Raw genomic sequence first — 25,617 nt, 5'->3', positions numbered from 1 at the left:
AAAATCCCCAGCGTGAATGAAAGGCCACCATGAAGCTGTGCTCAGTGACAACTCCTTTGAGATTACCAATTAGGGGCAGCCAACCAGATTTATCTAAACTATCAGCAGCTTCTAAGGCAGTGTTTGAGCTGCTTGTGTTAAAGAGCTCGTGGGGCACAAATGACCGATTCTCTTGCATGAAGTGGTGCCCTGTCAGAACTCCCACAAAGGCATCTTTCTAAACCTCTCCTGGGTGGAAAAAGTTAATAGGCCAAGAGGGCCTGTTTACTGTTCTGTTAATAAATGAACAGAGGTTAGTTAGAATTTCCAAAGCATAGGGCAAAATCATTGAGTCTTGGAGAGTTAACTGCGAGGGGTGGAGGCTGAATTTGTTGTTGATTGCGAGGGAGGCGGCCAGGAGCAGCAGTGTTGACTCTGAACTATAAATCGTGCTGATGCAGGAGGTCAAGCAAAGCTACCTCAAATATTCCCACCCCACTCCAGCTGCAGTGGGCAGGCACTGGCCTGTGAAACTGGTGTGCACTGGTTACAGGACGCCCTTTAGTCGCCTGACATTGAGAGAGGAAAGAGATCTGGGGTCCTCGACTGGCAACAGCCTGGCCTGCTGAGCCTGAAAGGATGGCCAAGACATTTTGGGTTCTGGCGAGTTTCCTTTTTTTGTTTAAGGTGGCAGCACCTGTTAATTTTTTCCATCACCGCTATGAGGATTTGGTGCAAGCCCTGTACAGTGTTCATAACGAGTGCCCATATATCACCAGGATTTACAGCATTGGGCGCAGCACCCAAGGGAGACTCTTGTATGTCCTGGAGTTCAGCGACTTCCCTGGAACCCATGAGCTCTGTAAGTAGTAGGCGGACCTAAAACAGCTGTTGGGAATACTTGTGGGATTTCTTGTACTGCTGAGCCTCGCTCAATTTCAAGAACCTCCAGCAAATTGTTTATGCATTTTAATTTAATTACACACGCTACCATCAATCTGTGTTTTTATAGTCAGCTTGTGTTTTTTCTTTTTGCCACATTCTGAGTTGTTCCTGGTTGCTTAGTCATTAGTGTGGTGTGTGGCCCTTCCTACGCAGCGATACAGATGTGCACAGATTTCTTTGTCAGTAACGAGGCCTGGTTTGCAGTTTCATGCTAGTTCCACGGTTTGACAGGTTAGTAGAATAACTGTGAACCCGCCATCAGTGGCGGCCATTGGGCCCCGAAGTGCAGCTTGCACCGACTACCTGAGCTTTGTTGTGGCTTGCACTCCAGCATGGTACCTTAGGAAGAATAACAGGCGAACAGAAGACAAGCTGGGTCCCAGTCGCTGGTCTGTTTCTTGTTGGAGGAGTGAAGATGAAAGTCCATGAATTCTTCTCACTGCCTGATCTCCATTTCGTCTTCCAGTGGGCTCTATGTTCTCTTACTTCTGCGGGGGGGAAGGCAGAGACGGTCAGGTAGAATCAACACACTGGCGTGGGATAAGACTTGCCTTTGCACTTCAGTGAAACTCCCGCCTAAAACTTGCATATAATTTCCTTCTGTTCTCTGCCTTTGACTCAGTCACTGCCCTGATTCTTGTCACAGTCCAAGCCTCTTCTTCCACACAGCAGGGCCCCATCTCTATCCCTTCCTACTCTGCCCACTGGCAGTGCAGTGTGTCAGATAAGTCCTAACGTGATAATCCTGATATTGGAAGGCCAAAATAACAATAGTGCTACTACGCCTACAGTTATAGAAGCAACAAAGCATTGGCAAAGCCAATAGGTCTCACCTATACAAGAGCTACTGGCTTTGGAAACGGGTTTTGTCAGTGTGGCTGCTGTTCAACGTGGCTAAAAGTCAGTGGCGTGGAGTGTCAGAGTGGAGTGGTGGAATAGTGTGCCATAGAGTGGACTTGTTGGAGTGTTGTAGAGTGGGGTAGGGTGAGTGGAGTGTTGGAGAGTTGAGTAGAGAGCAGTACAGTTCAGTGGTTTGATGGCAGAGTGCCGTAGAGTGGAGTGCGAGGAATATGGAGGAGTGGACTGAGGTAGTGGGGTGGACTGGATTGGAGTAGAGTTGGTGGATTGTATTAGGGTAGAGTGGGGTGGATTGGAATGGAGTGGGGTGAGGTTGATTGAAATTGTGTGAGATGTACTGGATTGGGGTGGATTTTAGTGCAGTGGATTAGATTGGATTGGGGTGGGCAGTTTGGACTGGAGTGATAGGGGTGGGGTGGATTAGATTGGACTGGAGTGGGGTGGACTGGGTTAGAGTGGGGTGGATTGGATTGGATTCACTGGATTGGAGTGGGGTGGATTGGACTGGAGTGAGGTGGATTGGAGTGGGTGGATTGTATTGGGGTAGGGTGGACTGAACTGGGATGAGTGGGATGGAGTGGATTGGGATAGTATGTGGTGGGTTGGAGTATAGTGTGGAGGATTGCAGTGAGTTGGGTGGATTGCAATGGGATGGGGTGGATTGGATTGGGGTATGGTGGGCTGCACTGGGGTGGATTGGATTGGAGTGGGGGGTAGAGTGGATTGGAGTGGAGTGGGTTCGATTGAATTGGGGTGGAGTGGGGTGGGGTGGATTGCATTGAGCTGGGGTGAATTGGAGTGGGGTGGGGTAGATGGTTTGCATTGGAGTGGGTCTGACTTAACTGGGGTGAAGTGGGTTGTAATGGAGCAGATTAGAGTGGAGTGGATTGGATTGGCATGGAGTGGATTGGATTGGAGTGGGATGAATTGGGTGGGGTATGATGGATGGATTGGATTGGAGTGTAGTGAAGTCAAATGGGATAGGGTGGGGTTGACTGGAGTAGAGTAGGGTGGATTGCAGTGAGGTAGATTGGAGTGAGGTGGAGTGGATTGAAATGAAGTGGGGTGGATTGGGATGGAATGGACTGGATTGGGGTGAGTTAGAGTGGGGGTATGAGGAGGAATGGACTGGATTGGGGCGAAGTGGGGTGAGGTGGATTGTGGTGGTGTTGATTGAGTGTGATGGATTGGAGTGGGGTGGATTGGACTGAGGAGAGGTGGATTGGATTGGCATGAGGTGAAATGGATTGGAGTGGGGTGGACTGGACTGGAGTGGGCTGGAGGGGGGTGGATCAGATTGGGGAGGATCGGATTGAGGTGGATCATACTGGGGTGGATCGGATGGATGGATCAGATTGAGGTGGGGTGGATTGGGTGGGGTGTATTGAATGAGTGGGATGGATTGGATTGAGTGTGGAGGATTGGATTGAGTGGGATGAAATAGAGTGGGCTGGGGTGGAGTGGATTGGGGTGGGGTTGGTGGATTAGAGTGGGGTGGGATGGGAAGGACTGGGGTGGGGAGGACTGAAGTGGAGTGGATTGTGGTGGATTGGAATGGAGTGGGGTGGTTTGGACTATAATGAGTTGGTTTGGATTGGGTTGGAGTTGGGTGGATTGGATTGGAGTGGAGTGGAGTGGATTGGAATAGGGTGGGTGAATTGGATTGGTGTGGGTGGATTAATTGGAGAGGGTTAGGCTGAATTGGAGTGGAGTAGATAAAAGTGGATTGTATTGGAGTGGGTGGATTGAGGCGTGAGGGTGGATTGAATTGACTGAGGTGGATTGGGTAGCAGTGGACTTGATTGGAGTAGGGCAGGATGGACTTGGTGGAATGGGTTGGATTGGATTGGAGTAGGGTGAGCTGTAATGGAGTAAAGTAGGTTAGATTGGAGTGAGTGGGATGGATTGGAGTTGGGTAGGTGGACTGGAGTGTAGTGAATTGGACTGAGTGGGGTGGATTGGACTGGAGTGGGGTGGATTGGACTGGAGTGGATTGGGGTGGGGTAGATTACATTGGGGTGAGGTGCATTGGTTCGGAGTGGAGTAGGTTGGACTGGGCTCGATTGGGGTGGATTGGAGTGGTGTGAATTGGGATGGACTGGGGTGAATTAGGATGGAGTGTGACAAATTGGATGGGGCAGATTGTTTTGGATTGGAGTGGGTTGTTTGGGATTGAAGTGGAGTAGATTTGAGTGGGGTAAATTGGGGTAGGGCAGATTTAAATGGATTGGAGTGGGCGGATTTGAGTGAGACAGATTATTTTGAATTGGCGTTGGGCAGATTGAAGTGGGACATATTGTATTAGAGTGGATTGAAGTCGGGTGGATTGGATTTGAGTGGGGAGGATTGGATGGAAGTGGGTGGGGTGGATTGAAGTGAAGTGGATTGGAGTGGGGCAGATTGTTTTGGATTAGGGCCGGATGAAGTGGGGCGGATTGGAGTGGAACAGAATGGAGTGAGGCAGATTGCTTTGGAATGGAGTGTGGTAGATTAGATTGGAGTGGGTTGGGAGGATTGGAGTGGGATAGGTTGGAGTGGATTAGGGTTTGCATTGTAGTGGGGTGGATTGGATGGGAATGGTCTGGATTGAAGTGGGGTGGATTGGAGTAGGGCAGATTGGAGTGGGGTCGATTGGGGTGTACTGCACGAATATGTGTCAAAGCGTAATTTCAGAAATTACACATATTAAAGGAACAATGTTGCTTTGCAATATTCATAATAATATAATAGCCATCCTTAGAGAACAGCGCCCACAAGCAAAAACTAAAGAAAACATGAATGCAAAGTGAAAAACAACAGCTATTAACATTAATAAGTTAGCTATAAAAAAGAAAACTTTACAATTTTGTTTGTCCTGCTGGGCACATTTTTACCAGTCACAAGCCTTCTGCTTGCAGGGCATTAGAAGTTAAAAAGAACAAAATAGAACCTCAATCACGTTGGAAGCAGCAGAGAGGCACTGATTAACTTGAATCAATCAGTGCTTGGTCCGTGCTCCACGGACAGGAACGTAAATGGTGCTGGGCCTGCAGTGATGAATTATGAGGCTGTAAAGAAAAGTGCCAAGCAAGCCAACAAATGGTAAGTGACAGGCGGGCTCCAAGCCCTTTACTCTGTACACCATAGTCTAGCAAGCAAGACGCACGCGCTAGGCACAACCCTAAAAAGAAAGAACAAACAGAATTTGTTGTAAGCAGATCCCTTTCTAACAGTGCTTATAATGTAACATCTAATTATAATGATTTTTGTTTTTGAAGTAAGAGTAATATTTCAATATTTTTAAATAAACATTTCCTTAATTCAGTTTGTTAAATTGTTTATTCTGCTGCACATCATTCTGCTCTGTATTATATGTTTTACAAATCGTCAGCAATTTTAAACATATCTAAAACCTATAACGTTCCTTTGTTCACAAATGTCGTTGCATTGCATCAGTAAAGGGCAACGTTCATCATTCGGGCTAAGTGTAGGCACTTGACGTAAGCTATGTACCCGGAAACAAACCTTGGTAAATGGATCTTGGCCTTCTGAACCTTAGTATATAAACTAAGGCCAATTTGTGCACTGACTAGGTTTTTTCATATAGAGGACAGGAGTCATTAATGGTAACAAATAATAATAATAAAGGAATGAAAGGTGTTAATGAATCCAGCATTAACAAGCATTGTCAAAGCCAATCGGTCTGGTCTTTCACACAGCTACAGTTACCTCAAGTAATTACAAGATTTCCTTTCTGAGTCAGAAAAAACTATGTGAAGTCTTTAACAAGACTGCAGATTTTCAGAACTTTACTAGATGCACTTCTCAGGTCAAAAGCACCTGCTTAAGATGCAATAACTCACATTCTTACTAAGGGGCATATTTACTAACAAGTCATGCATGACAGCAAAACAACTTGTTGCATTGTGTGACAGGGAGAGGGCAAGAAAGCGTTATCTACTAACATATAGCATATTTCTGCTCTCTCTGTCTCTCTCTGCACCGGTGCACTGTGTGCAGCATTGCGCCAATGCAGGCACCCTTGCTCCATGGTGTAAGTGTGCCTGTGTTACAGCCAGGACTGTTTTTGTGCAGGAAGGAACACCTCCCTGCACAAAAAAATCAAGAGAGGCTTTTTCCCATTCTGTGTATGCTGTAGTATGTAGCACACATAGAAAGAGGAAAAAACAAGGAGGAAAAAAACAATTTTCTCCTCTTAATGCCTGATGTGGGAAGGAGTAGCATTTTGACACACTCCTAGGTTTACTACTCTTAGTAAATCTGCGAACAAACCAAAATCCATGGGTGGATGCAGGGGAACACCCAAGTTCCACCCATGGAATGCCTTCCCAGAGCAGAGTAACGGAATCAGAGACGTACACACCCTTGCGTTACACCAGATTTACTAAGACATACAGAGCTACACAATGTGGCTTTGCATGGCTTAGTTAATCTCAGTGAAGTTCTTGCATTGCCTTGCGTGGTGCAATTTCAATGCATGGGCTTTGTAAATCTGGGCCTTAATTGTCCCTCTTGAGTAAGATGCAACTGTTTAAAATGCCCTTCACAAAGTTGAGGGAGTGTGACTTCTACATAAAAACTTACACATTCACTTTTGCTACTCTAATAAAGCTTTGTTATTATTTCACGAAGGTGCAGTTCAGCTAGTCATTACTAGGTGTCACTATTGAGTCAGATACAAAAGCATTGAAATTCTTAAATGAAGATGCAGTTCCACAAGTGGTTCCCTGACAAATCAAATGCAAAAATATTGATAGTCTTTCGTGAAGATGAAAATCCACAAGTCATTGCTAGATATCCCTCTCAAGTCAAATGCAAAAGCATTGAAATTCTTTAATTACGCTGCAGTCCCACAAGTCCTTACTAGGTGTCCCTCTACAAGTCAAATGCATAACATGTTTGAAATTCTTACTTGAAGCTGCAGTTCCACTAGCCATTACAAGGTGTCTCTCAAGGCAAATGCAAATGCATTGATATTCTTTTGTGGAGGTGTAGTTCCACAAGTCCTTACTAGGTGTCGCTTCTTAGTGAAATGCAAAAGCACCAATATATTTTTCATAAAAGTTGCTGTTCCACTTGTTATTAATAGATGTCCATCTCAAGTCAGAAGCAATTGCTTCAAATGACCTGCACCAAGCTGAAGGGATGTTGATTTAGTATATATATTTGCATAAACACTTTTGCTTTTTTAACCAGTTGTCCTTGTTTTCCATAGGATCAATGATTTGCCAAATCTGGTTCATAACAATGATTCCAAATTATATATTTCAATACATTTCTTGACTTTGTTTTTAAAGCTTGTGATCACACCCTACTAGTTATAGGAACCTTTATTTACTGGCAAATACAGCACAAGTAAATAGTTTATCTTGGTTTACGTTTAGGTGGTAGGAAAGTTTCACTGGTGTTAGTACAACCTTGTGAATTTTACTCTAGGAGGAGTGGTTTTGTTACAGCTTTGTTGAAACTTCCTCTGGGGGGAGTGGTGTACGCTGAATGGCCTGTACCTAGCTGAGGGGCTGTAGCTTTAGTACATACATTTCCATACACACTTTTGGTATTTTAACTAGTTGTGCTTGTAGAATTCATTACTTGCCAAAGCTGGTTCATAATGAGTCCAAATTAAAGATTGAAATACATTTCCTGATTTTTCTTTTTGAAGTTTGTGAGCGCACCCTACTGTTTATAGGAACTTTTATTCAATGGTAAGTACAACATAATTAAATAGTTTATTTTAGTTGTTTATGTTTTGATGACAGGACAATCTCACACACTGCTCTGCTGCTCAGTGGTGTCAGTGCAGCCTTGTGAAGCTTCTTCTACAGTGAGTGGTGTTAATGCATCCTCATTTACACTCTCTCTAGGGGTGAGTGGCAACACTGCAGCCTTTTGAAGCCTCCCTCTATGGGAGAATGGCGAGATACAAGTGGTTGAAATGTTAATCACAATGCTGTGGGGGGGGGGAGGTGGATTCAATCTAAAAATCTGCATATACAGTCTAGCTACTCAAATGACTAGTGTTAATTCTCAGTAGAATAAATAAATATACCATAGTTGGTGTATAGTGATGAATGAACATTGTAATTTACAATAAAGGATGTGCATTATTATTAAAATACTTGATGCAAACCTACTATACACAGGGACTATCGGTCATTAGGAATTGGGAGCCTCTATATATGTGTTTTACGGTATGATATTTTTGGGAAAACATGTAGGTGGCAAGACAGCTAAAGCTGTCTCTAGACCTGACCTAAAAAGTGGACCTGACCTAGAGCCACTTCTTGTTATGGGTTAATATTGCTGCTGTAGTTTGCCTGTCTGTTCTCTCTACAGACATCTGTGTCTTTGCCATTGGGGAGCCCAAGGAAGGCGCTACTTACTGGCATATTGTATGCTTTCCAGCAGGTCATGGGTTCAGTCATCGGGTTTTGACAAGCTGCAGGCAGGTGCCTCAACTTGGGTACATGAGTTCTTTATGATAGTATGTGGGGAAAACAGCTTTTGCCCCCTTGGAAAGACTTCCACAACATGGAGATTAGTCAATGCAAAAAAGGTGGCCCCAACAGTTAATTTCAACTTCTCTGTTGTTGTACGACACTCACATATTTGAAGAAACATCTGATGTTTACCTGACTAGTCTCATGGAGATGTGTCACATAGAGATGATGTCCTTACAGCAATATTCACTCAGTTGCTTATGTTAGCCACTGGTGTTTTCCAGCAGTCAAGAGGCTGCATTGAAAAATACACCACATATATGGCCGAAGCTCTACATGTGTCTTTCTTCTTTCCTGTCCAGCTCATCCTGCATTTGCCATGAGTGCAGTCCCCAACTCAGTAAACCCTCCTTTGTGTTTTGTTGTACAAGATAGCCCAAAGCCACAGATCATGTTTTCGCTGCTCTCCAACTGCCTGATCTTGTATTCCATCGGGCATCTCTCTGGTGAGCTGGAAGTCACGGGGCCACTTTTGCTCAGGCTTCCACAGATGAATTGCAGATAGCACAGCAGGCCCCATAATACAGACAGGGTGAACTTTCTCTTCTTTAAACAGGTGTGCTGGGGGCAAACAGAGACAGTGCATCCTGGTACAAAAAAAATCGCTGCCCCAGGGCAGCTGCAAACTTGTGCTACTCTGGGAACACTGCATTAGTGAAAGATGGACCAGCTGTTTGAATCAGTCATTCTGTCTTACACTGTGCAGTCGACACCCGACCTGCACTTCAAACAGCAGGCAGAGAGAGTTCCCTGTGCAGGATGGTGCAGTGAGTGATGCACCCACCTGTAGGGGGATCTGTGCGGGAGTCCCTCAAACCCCCTTTAGTCCCTCCAGTGGGCTACTCTGAGGGGGCGCACAAGTGTGTGCGGCCTGTTTGTGGTGTACAGTCATTACCCTCCTGACGGCTTTTTTGCCTCTTCACCCATGTCCATAATACAGTATGGGAGCACAAGCAAAGGAATTCCCTCATTTGCATGGGGCCACACCCCCAGGCAAATGAGGGACTATCCTCTCATTATAGTGTTGTATATATATATGCACGCCAGCGCTAACAGTATAGCTTTTTCTGTAATACTACAGTGCTCCCAGGGTGCAGAAAAAACAAATGCACACATCCATTGCGCCACCGAGACACTGCATGTAATACAGCCCCAGGTGCTTTAAGAGGGATAAGAGGACAGAGTTAGTGGAAAGACAAAATCAGAGCGAGAGAGAGAGATGAGAAAAGAGGGACGGAACAGCACTGGTTTGAACATTTTTGCCAAAGCTGCTTTGGGTTGCCAATTCAGCCTTGATATCACCAAAGAACCAATCACACTGAATCTCTCACCATTACTCACTGCCATGGAGCTGTAGAGGAACCAGACTCCAGGAGAGGGAAGCCAGACTCTGTCATCGGGCACCAATCCAGCAGCCACTTTGTCGAAACAAAGACCTAGTGGTCTGCAGTCACTAAAAAGAAAATTCTATTAAAAGGAGGGCATACCATGTTTCGTATGACTCTTTTCCAGTGTTTTCTGATGCAAGCATTTTTACAATCTATTGTTCATGCTAGAGTTCAGGTGAAATTTTCTTTGTCAGTTTAAGCCATATTGGGGCCAGATGTTCTAACAGTTCACGCAACACAGTGCAGCAAGACTAGTTGCTGCATTGCGGGAACAAGAGAGAGTTGAACTGCACCAAATATTCAAATCTGTGGTGCTGTTCAGCTCTCTCCCTGTGCTGGCACACTTGTGACTGCCTAGTGCTATGATGCAAGTGTGCTTGTGTTGTGGGCCAAACAGTTTTTCTGCAGGAAGACGTACTTTCCTGTACAAAAGCTAGTCTTACAGGCTCTATACCTCTTTGTAAGTGTGCTGTATTTACAGCCCACATGCAAAGAGAAGGTAACAAGGAGAAATAAAGGTTTTTCTCCTTGTTCTTCAAACCATGGGTAGGTGCACCATTTTGGCACAAACCCAGATTTACAGACTTTAGTAAATCTGGGTTTGCAATAAATTGCATCTGGTTATGCATGGAAACACCCATGATCCACCTCCCTAATTTAGGTTAACACAAGACAGCATTATGTACTGCCTTGCGTTCCTATTTTTTTCTACAAAGGCAAAAGCAGGCTTTTCATGGCTTTGTAAATCCCAAAAATGGGTTTGCACTGGGGCTACATCAAAACAGTAACGCATCCCCAATGCAAGATTTTAGATAATCTGGCCCTGGAGGTTTAGGACGTTAGCTGGTGGGCTCCATTTTTTTACTTCTAAATATTACCACCTTTAATCCCTATTGTATCGGTGGTTGTGGCATCAAAGCCCACCCTGTGCCTTTGTAACAAACTATATATATTTTGGATTGGATGCCATTGATACAGCCCTGTCACGTTTCCAAGGTTCATGTGTGATGTGCTGCTCCAGTCCAGGTTTTTTCTTTGAATTCTAGGACTTGTAGTCTTCTTTATTCCATTATAAAACAGAACTATAAGTCCCAGAATACAAAGGAAAACATTTGGACTGGAGAAGCACATCACGCATATACCTGGGTAACTTGGCAGGTGTGTCAATAACGTGCAGAACCAGAAGAAGTAACATTACTGAATGTCTGGGTTTGAGTACATGCAGGTAGAAGAAAGCATGCTCGTTGCATGGTGAACCATGGTGGACATATTTATGCTCCGGTTTGTGTTGCATTTGCATCATGCAACGTGGTACATGCAGAACACAAACCTCGAGTGAGATTTATGAAGCCACACAAAGTGTCCTTGCGTGGCCCTGATTGACTTCATAGATCTCAAGTAACACAATGCAGTGCAAATTGCTGTGTTGCATTACTCTGCGCCAGGAGGCACTTCCATGGGTGTTGTGTGGGTGTGACCATGCAACATCCATGGATTTTGATGCATTCCCTGATTTACCTGAAGTGGTAGACCTGATAGTGTGTCAAAAGCTTACACCTCTCAAGGTGTGCCTTCCTGCACAAAGAAAATCCTGCATGCAACGCAGGCACCCTTGCGCCATTGTGCAAGGATGGCTTGTTGGTCCTAGCCTTCCAAAAGGGCTCCAGCATGGGGGAAAGGACAGGAATGTGCAGTATTGCCTTAAATAAGCACATCTCTGCCCTTTTCCTGTGACACCGCGCACCAAGGCGACTCGTTGCGCTGCACCACAATTTCTTAAATATGCTCCAAAGTGTGCGCTATTACAGCGTGCATGGCAATTGCTGGCTTGCTGCACCCAGCACGTGCAACAGCTCAAGCAGCCATATCACATAGGTACGGATGTGAACGTACGGTGGAGCTGAAAGCATGGACGTCAATTCAGTGAAATGCCAGGGGTAGTGGAAGTGGCACCACACACCCTGTGACCTCCAATTACACTCATACACAAATACTTACAGATTCACACTTACATACGCTCTCTCTCACATAAGCACATTCTCACCCACAAGCACGCACACAACATACATTTAAAAGCATTTTTTACTTACGCCAGCTGCCATAGAAGCGCGTAGTCCAACTAATTGTACTGCATTTTTATTATACTAACAGTAAATGATATGTATTTTATTCACTATTAGTGTGATACAATATTGTCAGAAAACAAAGAGTGGAGCCCCAACTGATGTCCTTAAGGACGAGCTGCCACCGTGTTCCTGACACTGAATTCTCCATCTCTGAGGCCAGGTGTCGCAAAGGAAGTGCCAGGGGTCGCATGTGCGACCACTGGTAACCCCTAAATGACGTTCATGCCTGAGTGAGAGAGGTGCACCAGTTCTGAGGTGAATGTACTAATATGTTACACATCTGACATTGTTGTAGGTGACAGGAATGAATATGTCGAGGCTGTTAAAGAGACAAAAACATTTTTAGGAGCCTAGTCGAGTGGAAGAGTGCAGTTGCTTTTTCATTGGACAGCATAAGAGCAGGCGATCGGGGGTTGCTGCCAGTTTGTGTAATTTAGCAGCTTCATGATATTTCGGCCGCCTCATTGATCCGTGCACCTGGGGTTAATTGCTCCAGCACTAACTTTCAAGAGAGGCTTTGATGTTGCACTAATCATTTACGTCTGAAGAAAGCATTTCTATTGACTATTGTGCTGGAAAGGCGTTACACACAGGCGAGACAACTACTCTTATATGCAAACAGAGACAGCATGAGTACAGTTACCGACGATCCAAGAAGTAAACGAGTACGGTCGTAAAGGAGGGCTTGTTTTAGACGACATGGGTTTCAAAGTGCTAGCGCCACCGAGGGCTGTTTTTTTGCAGGGGAGAACTGGGCCCTCGCCCAGGGCGCCGACCTTCAGAGGGGCGCAGGAGCAGTCTGCACACACATCATGCAGCAGTCTCCCTCTGACCTGTCTCCGGAGATTCAGCCCGTCCTGCAATGACTCCCCCTTCTTTTCCACCACTGGCTGCAGGCGCCTTTGGTTAAGATAACCCAACCTCTCCCATATAATTCGAATCTCCACCCCTAGGGCTTTCACCTACAATGTGACGACGAGCTGCGATGTGAAGATTCAGGTGGGGGGGACGGAGCGGTTTGGAAGTTTGTGTAAACAGCCAAGGCCTGGCCAACGAATACAGTAGCCACGCCCACTGCAGTTAGCACGTTTTACTTAAAAGCAGCGAGGAAGGCGAAGCCGGACAGGACAGCCAGCCAGGCAGTGATCTTCTCAGCCAGGAACACCCAGACCTCTAATTATGTGTTTTCTATACATGAACATCTTCGCTCTGGGAAAATGTTTGCAAGTACAAAATTAGTGCTCGATGTTTAGTGGTCTTTTATTAAGTTATTCAGTATGTCTTTGCATTCAAATAACATGATGTTTCCTTTGTACGCACTATAAAATTCCAGACTACAAACGCCAAATTGCCAAAATAAAATGTATTTGGAGAGTCGATGCAGTTAATAGTTTGTACTTTGTAAATCTTTATATAGAAAGTTATGGAAATGCATGCAAGGAAGCGGGCGACAAATCTGAGCCCTGCAAAGGGCAGGGTGTGAGCAAAGGCCGACCCCAGCGCCACCACATGCCCATCTCTCCAGTGTGTAATTCATGGAGTCATTTTGCGAAGCAGTGTTGGAATTTCGGCATTAACGTGCCAGTGTGGCATAAGGATTAATGAGGCAAATTGTCAAGTAATGGGCAACTCTTTTTCCAATTGTACCATAATTTCCGAAGCCAGTTCGATTAGCAAGTGGCCTACCCATCTGTCAATGACTTAAGATATATCTCAATAGATTTATAGTGAACATTCCTTTTACTTGTTATGGTTCTTCATAGGTGAGATTGAGTTTAAAGGGCATAAAGTCAGAAGAATGATTTATGTAGGTCACAGGGGCATTTTTTTATTATAATTTTGTATTAATTTTTCCAGAATATAGCCAAAGTGAATCAATTAACAAATGGCTCCCTACAAGGCGATTGCACAGTATGTCAGTACAGTGTAACATAGTAAATATGGCGTGCGGTCAAAGAAAAGAAAAATCAGTAGAGGATACATCAACTTTTATGTTAAACGATTATTTGGATAATTGCCAATAGGAAGAGGCCACTGAAAAGGAGGGCAAACAGAACAAATCTCAAACTAAGACAGGTCTAGTCTAGGAACTGTTTATGAACACCCAGGAGATCTGAAAGCGAAAAGGCCTCCCCGCTCCCACAGTCAGGCATGTGCGGAGCCAAGGGGTAGATTATAATGATGTCAACTCATCTAGGAATCACAGGGTTAAGGATTCATGAAGGCCTGGTGTCATCCTTAAGGGCATCCCTGAAAGAAAAAACTAACCCATCCCAAATGTTTGCTATTTTGATATTATTTAAGAGCTCTGGCCTATTCTCTGTGCAACTGTTGCTTCCCCCTCAGTCAGTTTTATAACTATTGTCTGCCGAATCAAACGACCCAATAAACAGTTGGTGTTCCACTACATGGTAATAGAACGTTTAGCTAGTAACCAGGCAAGGTCCAAGAATCTAGTTTCAACTATACCAAATTTTGGATGCACCAATACAAGCCCAGCAGTGAACGCTGACCAAGTTGTCTACCCCATTTGATTATTATGGATGCCAATTTGGTGTGAGCTTCCCTCCAATAATTGTACAATGAGGGTCAGGCCCACAACATATGCTGGAGATCAGCGTTAGGTAGAGAACATCTGGGAGTTTGAATTAGTGGCTGGCTATATTTTATGTAACCGCATGGGGCCAGGTAGGCACTGTGAAGTATGTTGTACTGAAGGTGCTGAAATCTGGCATTTCTAGGACTTTCATGTAGGTAAACTAATAAATTCTCCCATTCCTTTTGAATAAAACACCTACCAATGTTGGCCTCCTACGTTTCCTGTAGTCGACCTAACTGATCGGCTTCTAGTGCCTGAATAGACCAACATATCCATGAAACCACCCTGTGAGGGCACTTCTGATACGACCCTCTACCAACCACTAAGGAGTCAGAGATAAGCTGTCCTGTCCTATCCTTAGCCATTGGCTCTGAGTAAAGCAATTTAATCAAATGAATCATTTTGCAGCACAAACCGAATTTAGGGAGGATCAAAAACATGTAATCCCAATTCAGCACATCAAAGTCTTTTTCAGGCCCAATGTTCCTCACGCTGAAAAAGGCTAAACCAATGGTGCAGAGTCTACTAGGCAGTGTAGTCAGCAAAGATTCAAGGAAGTGCATCTTCCTATGGATTTTAGTCCCTGCACACTAGGGTGGGAAGCAGGGGAAAATAACCAGGATCCTAAAATCTTGCTCGTAAACTTACAGCTGCTATGTAAAATGGTCAAATGTCGGTATGAAACCACATCTAGTGAATCACGCCCCTTTTTGGAATGGAAACAATTACAACCACTCTCATGCAAGGAGAAAATGCCCCCCACTCCCTGGAAGCACAGCATTATAAAGGATGGTAAGTCTAGTGACAAAAACATCTGCATTTACCTCATAAAACTCTATTGGCAAGCCATCCAAGTCAGCTTTCTTTCTGGTGGCAAGGTCCTTTATTGCGGCCCTAATCTCTTGCTCTATTATTGGACCGAGCCACAAGTCTCTACATTCGGGGGGAATGACAGGTATCAACGGGTTGTGCAGGAAGTCATTGACAGGAGCAGTAGTAAAATGCTTAATAGGGCTTCAATGTTCATTAAAAGGCACAGAAAAGGGAATGAATGTCAGCTTGAGGGTACACAGTCTTATCAGGAGAAATACGGATAGCCGAAATAGGTAGACCAGCTGTTTCATCTCATGCCAGGCAGGTCAGTAGCCTGACTGACTTATCAACCTATACATTTTAGTAAAATGTGCTTAATAATCTATTCATCTCAGAGAGACTAAGAGTTCTGCATCCCACTTTCTAGTTACTGGTGAAGAATCCCTTCCTGGGCCAACAGTAGAGATCTCTCCACCTATCCAACTCCTGTTCCACCATTCTACAGGCACCAACAACCACTCAAATATACTCCTGCGAATGACTATCGTAAAAGCATGTCACTCAAATAATCAAGAGGAAGCCTTGCCATCATTACGCTCGAAATATTGTGTTATGGTTTCATAAATATCTCCCCTGAAACCAGAAATGCTAAAGTGGAAGGCTGAAGCCTCCAAGTTGGCCCAGATATCCCCCTACTTGAGTTGTAGAAAGAAAGGGTTGTGGCGGTAGATAGCTCATCCAACATACTCAGTGTTGGTGGTGAGTAACTTCAAAGTAGCAAGGCAAGAGAATATGAGTATGGAGTTCATGTGGGGTAGAAGAAAAGGAATATTCCCTTGAGTGGCGGTAAACAACCCACCAGACATTGACTAGGGACCAGTGTGAAGCAGATGATGCAAGATCAGAATGCATTACGAGATGTAAGGGTGTGAGGGAAGGGGGTGGGATCTGTCTAACTGAATATCCAGCACACTATTAAAATCAATGCCAATGCCTAAGAAAGATTAAACCATTTCAACAAAATAGACAACCGATTAGCTAAAAATGGATGTTTGGTTCACAATGGGTGAATAAATGTTTCCTAGCAATACAGGCATCCCATCCAGGATGCCCTCAACACAAATGTACATTCCCTCTTTATATAAATCAGCAGTAAGAAGATGGAAAGTGGCAGTGGGTCAGATCCAAATTAAAACACCTGCCATAAGCAGAATAACTTGTGAAGAAACACTGGCTTGGCCATTCTTTTCGCAGGCTAAACGCTTCCACCCACATCAGATGCATATCCTTATATGTTTGGTTGCAGAGCATCTCCTGAAGCATCATAAGATGCACACCCCTGTGCTTCAGTAAACAGTGAACACCATGGTGTTTCCTAACAAAATTCATGCCTCACACATTCCAGGTCATAAAAGTTATTTAAGCCATAGTAAAAAGGTTGGGAGCATCAGCATGGGTGGTCTTTCATCTGGCCTGGAGCACATCAGGGAGGAGGTATGGTCAGTCCACAGAAAATCCTTGCACTCCGGTGGTTTCAGTGTGCAGCTTGAACAGTGGACAGGCCTGCCAACAGAACGTACCCAGCTCTCCAACCCTGGGCCGCAGGCAACTGCCTTGCTGCCCAAACAAGATTTGGCAACCATGCCAAAGTGAGTGTGATCTGGAACCTCTAGGGACCCTGGGAGGTGGCGCGTGGTAATACGACAGGAGAGCACATCAGGGAAGGCCTGCTACACCAACAGTACGCGTCCTGCCTTCCGTACACAGCAAGTACTGAGAAAACAAATTGACAGATGGGAAGGGGAAGACAGGGGAACTACATAGGCTGTGAAGCAGCTAATGTTATCAGCTAAAAAGGGGTCTTGAGAGGACCCATAGGCAAGCAAAATAACAAAGAGTAGAAACATTAGTTGAGAGAAAAAACATGGAATCGTAAACACTGGCATCATTGAGAGCGAGCTAAATATTGTCATCTGTAGTCTGTGAAGTAATATTAAGGCAAGCTGTAGATCTGGTGTTCCCCGTAGAGAGAGGTAAAACTTTACCACAACCAACCAGATTAGAGTTGTCGGAATATTGAGCATCCTCTGGGACACATGCCTGTGAGGCAGCTGTTGGTAATGAGTCTCTCTCAGTTTGTGCCTTTGACAGAGAGGGAGCCCCAACCAGAGGCCCGGACGGTCGACTGTGGTTCTTTTGATAAGATTGGCCATTCAGTCAGCTATGTTTGGGTTTCAGTCCAGGAAGCGTCATTTTTGGATGCTGGTGGCTTTTCCCATTGTTTGACCCAGTCCCAAGCATCTTCAACTCGGTTAAAAATTATGTATGTTGGTGTGCAATAATTTTCAGTTTGGCAGGTAAAAGTAAAGAGTACATAAGGCCAAGGTAGTCGAGCCTCCACTTAACTCCCATGAATGTTGGCGCCCCAATATTGTACAGCTAATGTATAATCCGGGAGGATCATAACAAGAGCTCCATCGATGACATGATGTCCACAGTGCTGCGCCACACGTAGAATCATGTATTTGACAGGATCTTGGCAACAATAGGGTGCGGTCGGGCCCCAGGCATCATCAGTTTCCTCCTTTGATCAATGGGAAAATGGGTTGAATACACTTAGACAAAAAAATCCACAAACATTTTCAAATAATGCACTGGAGAAACAGATTCGAAACACCTTTGATTTTGGGCAATATAGTCCATAACATCCCGAGACACCATAAAACAAGTTATTTCGAACAGACTACAGCAACAATTGCTCATATAAATTAAATAGCATTTGGTTGGCAGCATCACATGTACACGGAATCACTAAAATGCCCGGGTATTTGAAGTGACATCTCACAACGCTGGCTACTAATAACATCACAGGGTTCACCACATATCTTCTTTTTTAGCCCCTCAACAGCCTCTTCTTTGTTGTTGAAGGGGTAGGGGAATAGAAAGGAGTTGCAACTACTGGAAATACAATCATCTTATATTTTCTGCTTATTTTCATTTCTTGCTGCTACCATCCTGACCCCTGAGGTTAGGTTAACAAGGGCAGTGCCACGGATACAATGATAGCAGATGCTACTCCTGGAAATCCCTAATTAGCATGCATTTTAATGAGATAGTCATCTTCATCACATTTAGTGGTCTGGGGATGAAGGAGAGATGCCTTAACTGGGGTGAAGGACAGTTACCTACATGATAATACCTACTGCAATAATCACTATTGCCACATAAGCATGTTTGTGAGATGGCGGAAACTGGCAGAAAGCCACAAGCATGCTCTGTCTTTCCACTTTGTCCTCTGGAGGATACTCCCATAAAATAGCTGTGTGAGAATATACTGGATGTCCACATAGGAAGCTCCTTCTCAATCTGCCATTCTCTGCTTGCAGCTAGAAGGAAAGGAAGAGGAAATCAGCTCTCTTTTTAAAGGGATCCACTAAGGGGTATACTACCAGAATATCCCGTCAAAAATATTGCTGTGCCAAAACATTGTATCCTGACTATCAAGGTCCAAAGTATCATGATGGTCCGTATATATAGATAAGTATAGGTTCACTATACTTAACTTCACATACATTGAAGGTATACATATATATTGTCAATGGATGTAGATGTAAAATACATAGATGTGTAATTGAGAATATAAATCAACAGTGAACTGTACATGCATATCTTATTCATATTTGATCCTTTGAAATTTAGGCTACTATATTTTGACACAATATTTCCCACATTACAGTATGACCTACAGCCCTGTAGGGAATAAAGTGTCCCAGTGGCACTCTGATGTGAGTGATGACTACTGCAGAAGGAGTTAAGCACAAATACTACTGCAAATGTATGGGAACTGCAGTAGGCATGTAAGAAGAATGTTGAAGTTTCTTCCAACCAGAAGTCTTTGAATGTGTCACGGAGTGCCAATGTATCTGTAGAATGTTGTAGCAAGATTTAATTCATCACTAGATTATAGCCCTACTAGGTGCTCCTCTACACCCCTCACTGTTACCAACCTGTAGGTAGTCCTGCCATCACCTTGCCTTTTGTCTTCTGAATGAATATAATTTGCCTCTTATATCTCAATCATTTCTTTTGTGTATAGAGTATCCCACAGGAAGCACTTGTACTAAGAATAGGCTGAATCTAAAAGCTAGCGGCAGTATGGTCTATTATACTTGTCTCCTCATGTCCCACCCAACCTCACAGACATGACTTCTTTTACTATTAGAATAAAGATCATGTCCTCTGAAAAGAATTAATGTTGTAACAACTTAACTTTGGTCCAAGGTGATTCTTTTTGGGCTGATATGTAGTAAGCATACACAGGAATGTACCGTGTGCACTCCACCCTTATCAGAACTTAGACTTATGTTGGGTACTTGTAACCTTTTTGTCCAAAAAAAGGACTAATTGCTATCATTTGATCAACTCACTTAAATTATAGGTAGGTATTTCTTAGGCATCTTGGGCACATCTACTTGAGGTATTTTCTTTCTGAAGAAGGATTTTGGTTTTATAAAGTACCTGAAGTAGTTTGTTGCTTGCAATCTTGGCTTTAATAGCTTTATAAACCCAGTGTAAGAAATAGGGCTATTGGTTGACTAGGGTGTGAGCCTTGGTCAAGCAGTAACCACAATCCTTGTCAGGGTGAGGCTCAAGCAGAAGCCAAAATAACTGGTGCTCAACCCTCTGGTATTTTGGCACAGAGCAGTCAGGCTCAACTCAGAAGAAATGTGTAAAGTATTTGTGAAACACTTCAAGCAGTAATATAGTGAAACACACTACACGAAAAGGATCTTACACAAGATCAAAAAGACAAATATCCAGTCAGTAGAACCCGAGTTATGAATTTTTAACGTTTTTATTGAAAATAACGCTAAACAGCACAAAGCACCCACTAGGGATATCTAGTCACACTGGACTCTGTCAAAGTCACACTTTCAGGTCAACTGCTATGAAGCACAAGTCAGCAACAGTCACCAGGTTAGAGCCATTGAAGTTTACCTTCTCACCATCTGTGCCAAGAGTTTAGTTCATGGTGGAGGGAGCCGTCAGGAGCAGGGAGACCACCACAGGAGGCTGTCTGGATAGTGCAAAGAGCAGGCCAGCTATTGCAGATGGGCTTTACCAGAGCTTCGCAATGGTGGCCCCTGCTGTGGTGCGAAGGATGGGTCTGTTGGAACTTCATGCTGATTCCTGATGCCAACGGCGAGGTCTGGGTGCAAATGGTCCCATGTGCAGTTGCAAAGAGCCTAGAAGCTTGATTTCAGCTCCCTGAGCTACACCATGGGCCTCTGACTTGAGAAGCGCCTCTTGGGGGTCAGGAACTCATTTCAGCTTGGTCCAAGGACTGAGCTAGTATTTTGAAGAGACTTTTATGTCCGTGAGGCACTGATCAGGAGGCCAGCAGACTAGTCCTTTGAGTCACTCTGGTGTCCTATACTCAAAGGTGAAGATGCAGGTTCAGTTATCCTTCCCCAGGCAAGACGGTAGCAGGCTGCAGGTCAGAACAGTAGGGCAGCAGTTCCTTCAGAGCATCAGTCCAGCAGAGTGGCAGTTCTTTCAGCAGTAGTTCTTCCTGGCAGAGTATCCATCCACAGGTCAAGAAGTGTACTGAAGTGTTGGTGTCTGAGGTCCTACTTTTAAACCTGGTGCCCTGGCTCTGGAGGGTGGAAGAAGCTTCTAGACAGTGGTTTTGAAGTGCATGGGGTTTCCTCCCTCCCCTGCCCAGCTCCAAATTGGCTTCAGTGACAATGTGGTGTTGTTAGGCCCTTTGTGCAAAGACAGAGTACATGCTATTCAGTTGCAAGTGAAGCTTTACAAAGCTCTGTCCCCCCCCCCCGTCCTGCCAGCAGATGGCCCATTCAGGCACACCTAATACCTCTATTGTGTGACTGTCTGGGAGAAATTTACAAAGTCTAATTGTCAGTTACACTCAGTCATGTGACACAAGACATGCTACAGGCACTAAAGGGCTAAGGGCAGGACAATTCCAAGTTCTAAAAGTGGCATTTTCAAAATTGTAATGCCCCGAAAATCCGACTTCACTCATAAAGAGGGTTTAACATTTCAATTTCATAGACAACAAACATTACACAGCCACTTGCTCCCAATTGCAAATTACAGCTTATTGAACGTAACTTGGAATCCCCAATGTTATCCTATGGGAGAGGTGGGCTTTTCATTAGTGCAGTTGTTCCTAACCTGTGGTCTGAGGACTCCGGGGAGTCCACAAAGTTTACTCAGAGGGTCCACAACTTCTTAGAAAATTATATAACATTAACAGATTAATTAAGTGTATGTAAATAAAGATGTAAGTGTAAGGTTGAACATTTAAAACATTCTGTAAATGTAAAGGAATTTGAAAGTGGAGGTAAAACATTAAGTTAGTATCCTCAGATTGGTTTGTGGGAGCAGTGTTAGTGCATCAAACTGATTATAGGATGGACAATGAGTGCCCTACATTTATCTACAAAAGCTCCAGTCTTCCCATTAAAGATAGTATTATTTTTAAATTGTTTCTGAATTAAAATATTTCAGCATTTGTTTGATGAATGCTGGTTTCTGTCTTTTTTGTGTATTGTTTTGCAGTTCAAGTCTTTGGAAATGCTTCCCCGCTTCCAGAAATGACTCAGTGGGAGTACCCGGATTCCAATAATGATTCAATATAGGTTAATGGGTACCAATGATGATTCACTGGGGGGCCAACAGAAGTCAAAAGTTTAAGAACCACTGCAGTAGGGAAAAACAAATTTGAGAGTTTTATTTACTACCAGGACATGTAAAATGTAAAAGTACATGTCCTACCTTTTCAATTAGATTGCACCCTGCCCTCTGGGCTGTCCAGGGCCTACCCTTGGGGTTTCTTATAGGTATTTGAAAAGGAAGGGTTGGTCACGGCAAAATGTTTATTTTGTCTTGCCAAAATGGCAGCATAACTCTGCATAAACATAGGCTGCAATGGAAGTCCTTAGATATGTTTAAAGTGCTACTTAATTGGGTGGCACATTCAGTGTTGCAGGTCCACTAGTAGAATTTAATTTACAGACTTTGGGCTCAGACAGTGCCCCTTCTCTAGGGACTCACATGTAAATTAAATATGCCAGTTGGGTATAAGCCAATTCAATCATGCTTTAAGGAGATAGCCGAAGCAGTGTAGCACTGGTTAGCAGTGATAAAGGGCACAGAGACCAAAAAGCCAAAAAATGGGTTCAGCGAACAGGACGGTGAAGACAAAACAAAAAGTTTTGAGATGTCCCTGCAGAAAGGGCCAAGTTCAACACCTACTTTCAATAAGTCATTCACCCTTTTTAGTTTGGATTTTGTACATTGCTTATCTTTTGTGTACGATATACACTGAGTGGTTTTGGGGTCCACCCCTTCCAACCACTAGCTTTCTTCAACCACCCTCTTTCAGTCAATGGGTTGAGATTTTGTAAATCAATCCGTGGCTAGGCACAACTGAGTATACATCTCTCACCTTATACATTTGGCTGTATCCTTTCAACTCCACTCCAGTGCTTGCATTGATCTGCATGAGAAATTACTTTACAACTATAATCCTCTCTGTCCGCTCCTGCTGGTTCCCGCCTGAGCTCTATTATACTAACACTGAGGGGGTCATTCTGACCCCGGCGGTCTAAGACCGCCAGGGTCGGCGGGAGCACCGCCGACAGGCCGGCGGTGCCCCGCAGGGCATTCTGACCGCGGCGGTTCGGCCGCGGTCAGAAGAGGCAAACCGGCGGTCTCCCGCCGGTTTACCGCTGCCCTTAGAATCCCCCATGGCGGCGCAGCTTGCTGCGCTGCCATGGGGGATTCTGACACCCCCTACCGCCATCCTGTTCCTGGCGGTTCGCCCGCCAGGAACAGGATGGCGGTAGGGGGTGCCGCGGGGCCCCTGGGGGCCCCTGCCGTGCCCATGCCAATGGCATGGGCACGGCAGGGGCCCCAGTAAGAGGGCCCTGCAAAGTATTTCAGTGTCTGCTAAGCAGACACTGAAATACGCGACGGGTGCAACTGCACCCGTCGCACCCCTGCAACTCCGCCGGCTCAATTCTGAGCCGGCGTCCTCGTTGCAGGGGCATTTCCTCTGGGCCGGCGGGCGCTCTTTTGGAGAGCGCCCGCCGGCCCAGAGGAAATGTTTAAATGGCCGCCGCGGTCTTTTGACCGCGGTGCGGTCATTCAACGGCGGTACCTTGGCGGACGGCCTCCGCCGTCCGCCAGGGTCAGAATCAGGCCCTGAATGTCTAAGAACATTAAAACCAGACCCAGTGGCTTTGCTAATGCTTATTTCTCCCTTTGAAAGGTGAATGAATCTTTCTGGAAGTGGTGAAGGTCCATCTTGCTGTGCAAAGTCTGCAGACATAGCAGCCTGAACCCTGCTCTTAAAGGTTGCTGTGGTTATCAGCACCTGTGAAATCTATGTCTGAAGAGAAGAAGTAAAAAAAGGCTGTTAAAGGTTTTGACTTTTACAGAAGCTCAGATGAAAATGCCTGATTGTGCTTTATTTTATTGCCTGATGTAGTGATATCTATGAGAGACCATCTTCCAAAAATTCATACAGATTATGTGAATACCTGTGAAAATCTGATCAACTTGACGGTGAGCCAAGCGTTTATACCTGCGCTCCAGACAGGTTTTCATGTAAGAAGCTCCACAATTCAAAATACAGTGTCATGGTACTGATGACTAAGAATGCCCAGTACTGAAGATGTGCTACTGTGTTGTGTGATTGTTGACTTGAGTTGGGTACTGTAATGTGAGGCATCCACTGGATGAAAATGCTTACGTTGTGAGCCCTACAAATGGCTGATCCTTATCATTTGTGAGCTACACCAGGACATGTATAACAGGGCAAGTATATATTTCACAAGCCCATACCTTCAACATGCTGTGAGTCAGGGATGTGTACTCACCCCTCATATTAAACATCAATATAAATGACCTTACAGTGGAGATTATGGGATGGGATAAATTCCCCCTAAATTAGGGTAAGCATGTTTTGTTTCTCTCTCCTACAGATAATATGTTAATATTGGATGCAACTCCAGTAAGGTTTCGTGTATGGCCCAATAACTTCAGGACCTATGTTACTAAAAGCCACCTTGCATTAAGCCAGTGGTAATTGACAACAACAATACTAATAACATTCAGATAATGTGTTTCAGACATAGCAGATTTTTTCATGATTGATTAATGGGCTTGAGGAATTAGACAATGATCCTTTTATTACATGGGCTTCCAAACTGACTACAAACCCTCGTAATCAATATGCAAGACCAATAAACAAGCTATTACAACTTAGGACGCGCCAGTAAGGAGGTATGCCATTGGACTTAGGAAGGCTACCTCTTATAAAGAAAGCAATCTTGAACTTTTATTGAAGTCTGTGACGGACATGGCATTGGTTGGTTAAAAAAAAAACTAGTAGCCCCAGGTGATGTAAGCTGCTCCACATTCATTGCTGGCATTAATAAAAGAAGAACATGTCAGCTCAATAATATTCCTGGTCTTGGTATTTAGGATACTTTCATAGTCTGAAGCTGTTGATTATTCAGTTCAGGGAATTTGTTCATTGCTGCACAGAACATTACTCTGTTAATGATTTTCTAGATTTTCACTCAAGTAAATAGATTATTTATTTGTCCTGTTGTAGTTTACAACCCAAGAATACCTGCAGTTGGGAGTTTTTTCGAATGTGTTCAGAACGATGATTTGCCTACATTTGGAGATATCTGGTGATTGATGTAAGTTTTCTAAAAGCTCATGCCACTTGTGTGGGAACACTATTGAGGCTGCTCAGCACGTTGTGGTTGAGTGCAAATTCCTTCAGCAGATGAGAAGTCATTTTACTATAGCCTTGTTGTCTAAAGGGAGATTTAATTTTCAATATTCTTGGTTCATTATCATTTTGTTTCCATGTGATCTGGACATCGCGGAGAATTGTCACATAATTATCAACCTTTTGTCTTAGGCTTAGTATCCCTTTCAAATCTTGATCTGATTCTGAGGCTGTATCTACGGTGCATTAATTGTCAAGACCTGTGCTAAGTTACTTCACCTAATATTTTCCTTTTTTATTTTGAGCATATGCATAGTAATGCCAACTTTTGTAGATAAGAACTCACATCAAAATCCATGGGTGGATGCAAAGGGAAAGCCCATGACCACCCACGGAGCTCCTTGCGCTAAGTTGTGTTACTTTGTGTTACAATCCAATGCGAATATTGATTTGCTTTGGATTTTAAATACCAATCGTACACTTTGTGTCGAGTGTGTGTTAAAAAAAGTAACGCAAACCCAGAGCAAAGTGTTGTAAATCTGAGTCAAAATCACTGAAGCAACGTCACCCCTGACTTCAGAGTCAGAATGTGATAGAGGGAGTGGGAGAAGCTCAACTCAGCCTGCTTTGGCTT

General features: G+C 44.2%; 1 protein-coding gene across 1 annotated transcript in view; it reads left to right on the top strand.

The window, feature by feature from the left end:
* The first annotated feature begins 451 nt into the window (after window positions 1–451).
* CPN1 (carboxypeptidase N subunit 1) overlaps window positions 452–25,617 on the top strand; it is a 154,658-nt gene continuing 129,492 nt past the window's right edge. Inside the window, exon 1 of the mRNA XM_069239688.1 lies at window positions 452–841. Coding sequence (XP_069095789.1) covers window positions 619–841 — 223 coding nt within the window. The 5' untranslated portion in view covers window positions 452–618. The remainder of the gene's footprint in view (window positions 842–25,617) is intronic.

The sequence above is a fragment of the Pleurodeles waltl genome, chromosome 6, assembly GCF_031143425.1.
Source record: "Pleurodeles waltl isolate 20211129_DDA chromosome 6, aPleWal1.hap1.20221129, whole genome shotgun sequence".
Classification (NCBI taxonomy): domain Eukaryota; kingdom Metazoa; phylum Chordata; class Amphibia; order Caudata; family Salamandridae; genus Pleurodeles; species Pleurodeles waltl.
The sequence above is the reverse complement of the archived record's forward strand: the minus strand, read 5'-3'. Positions and strand labels throughout refer to the sequence as shown.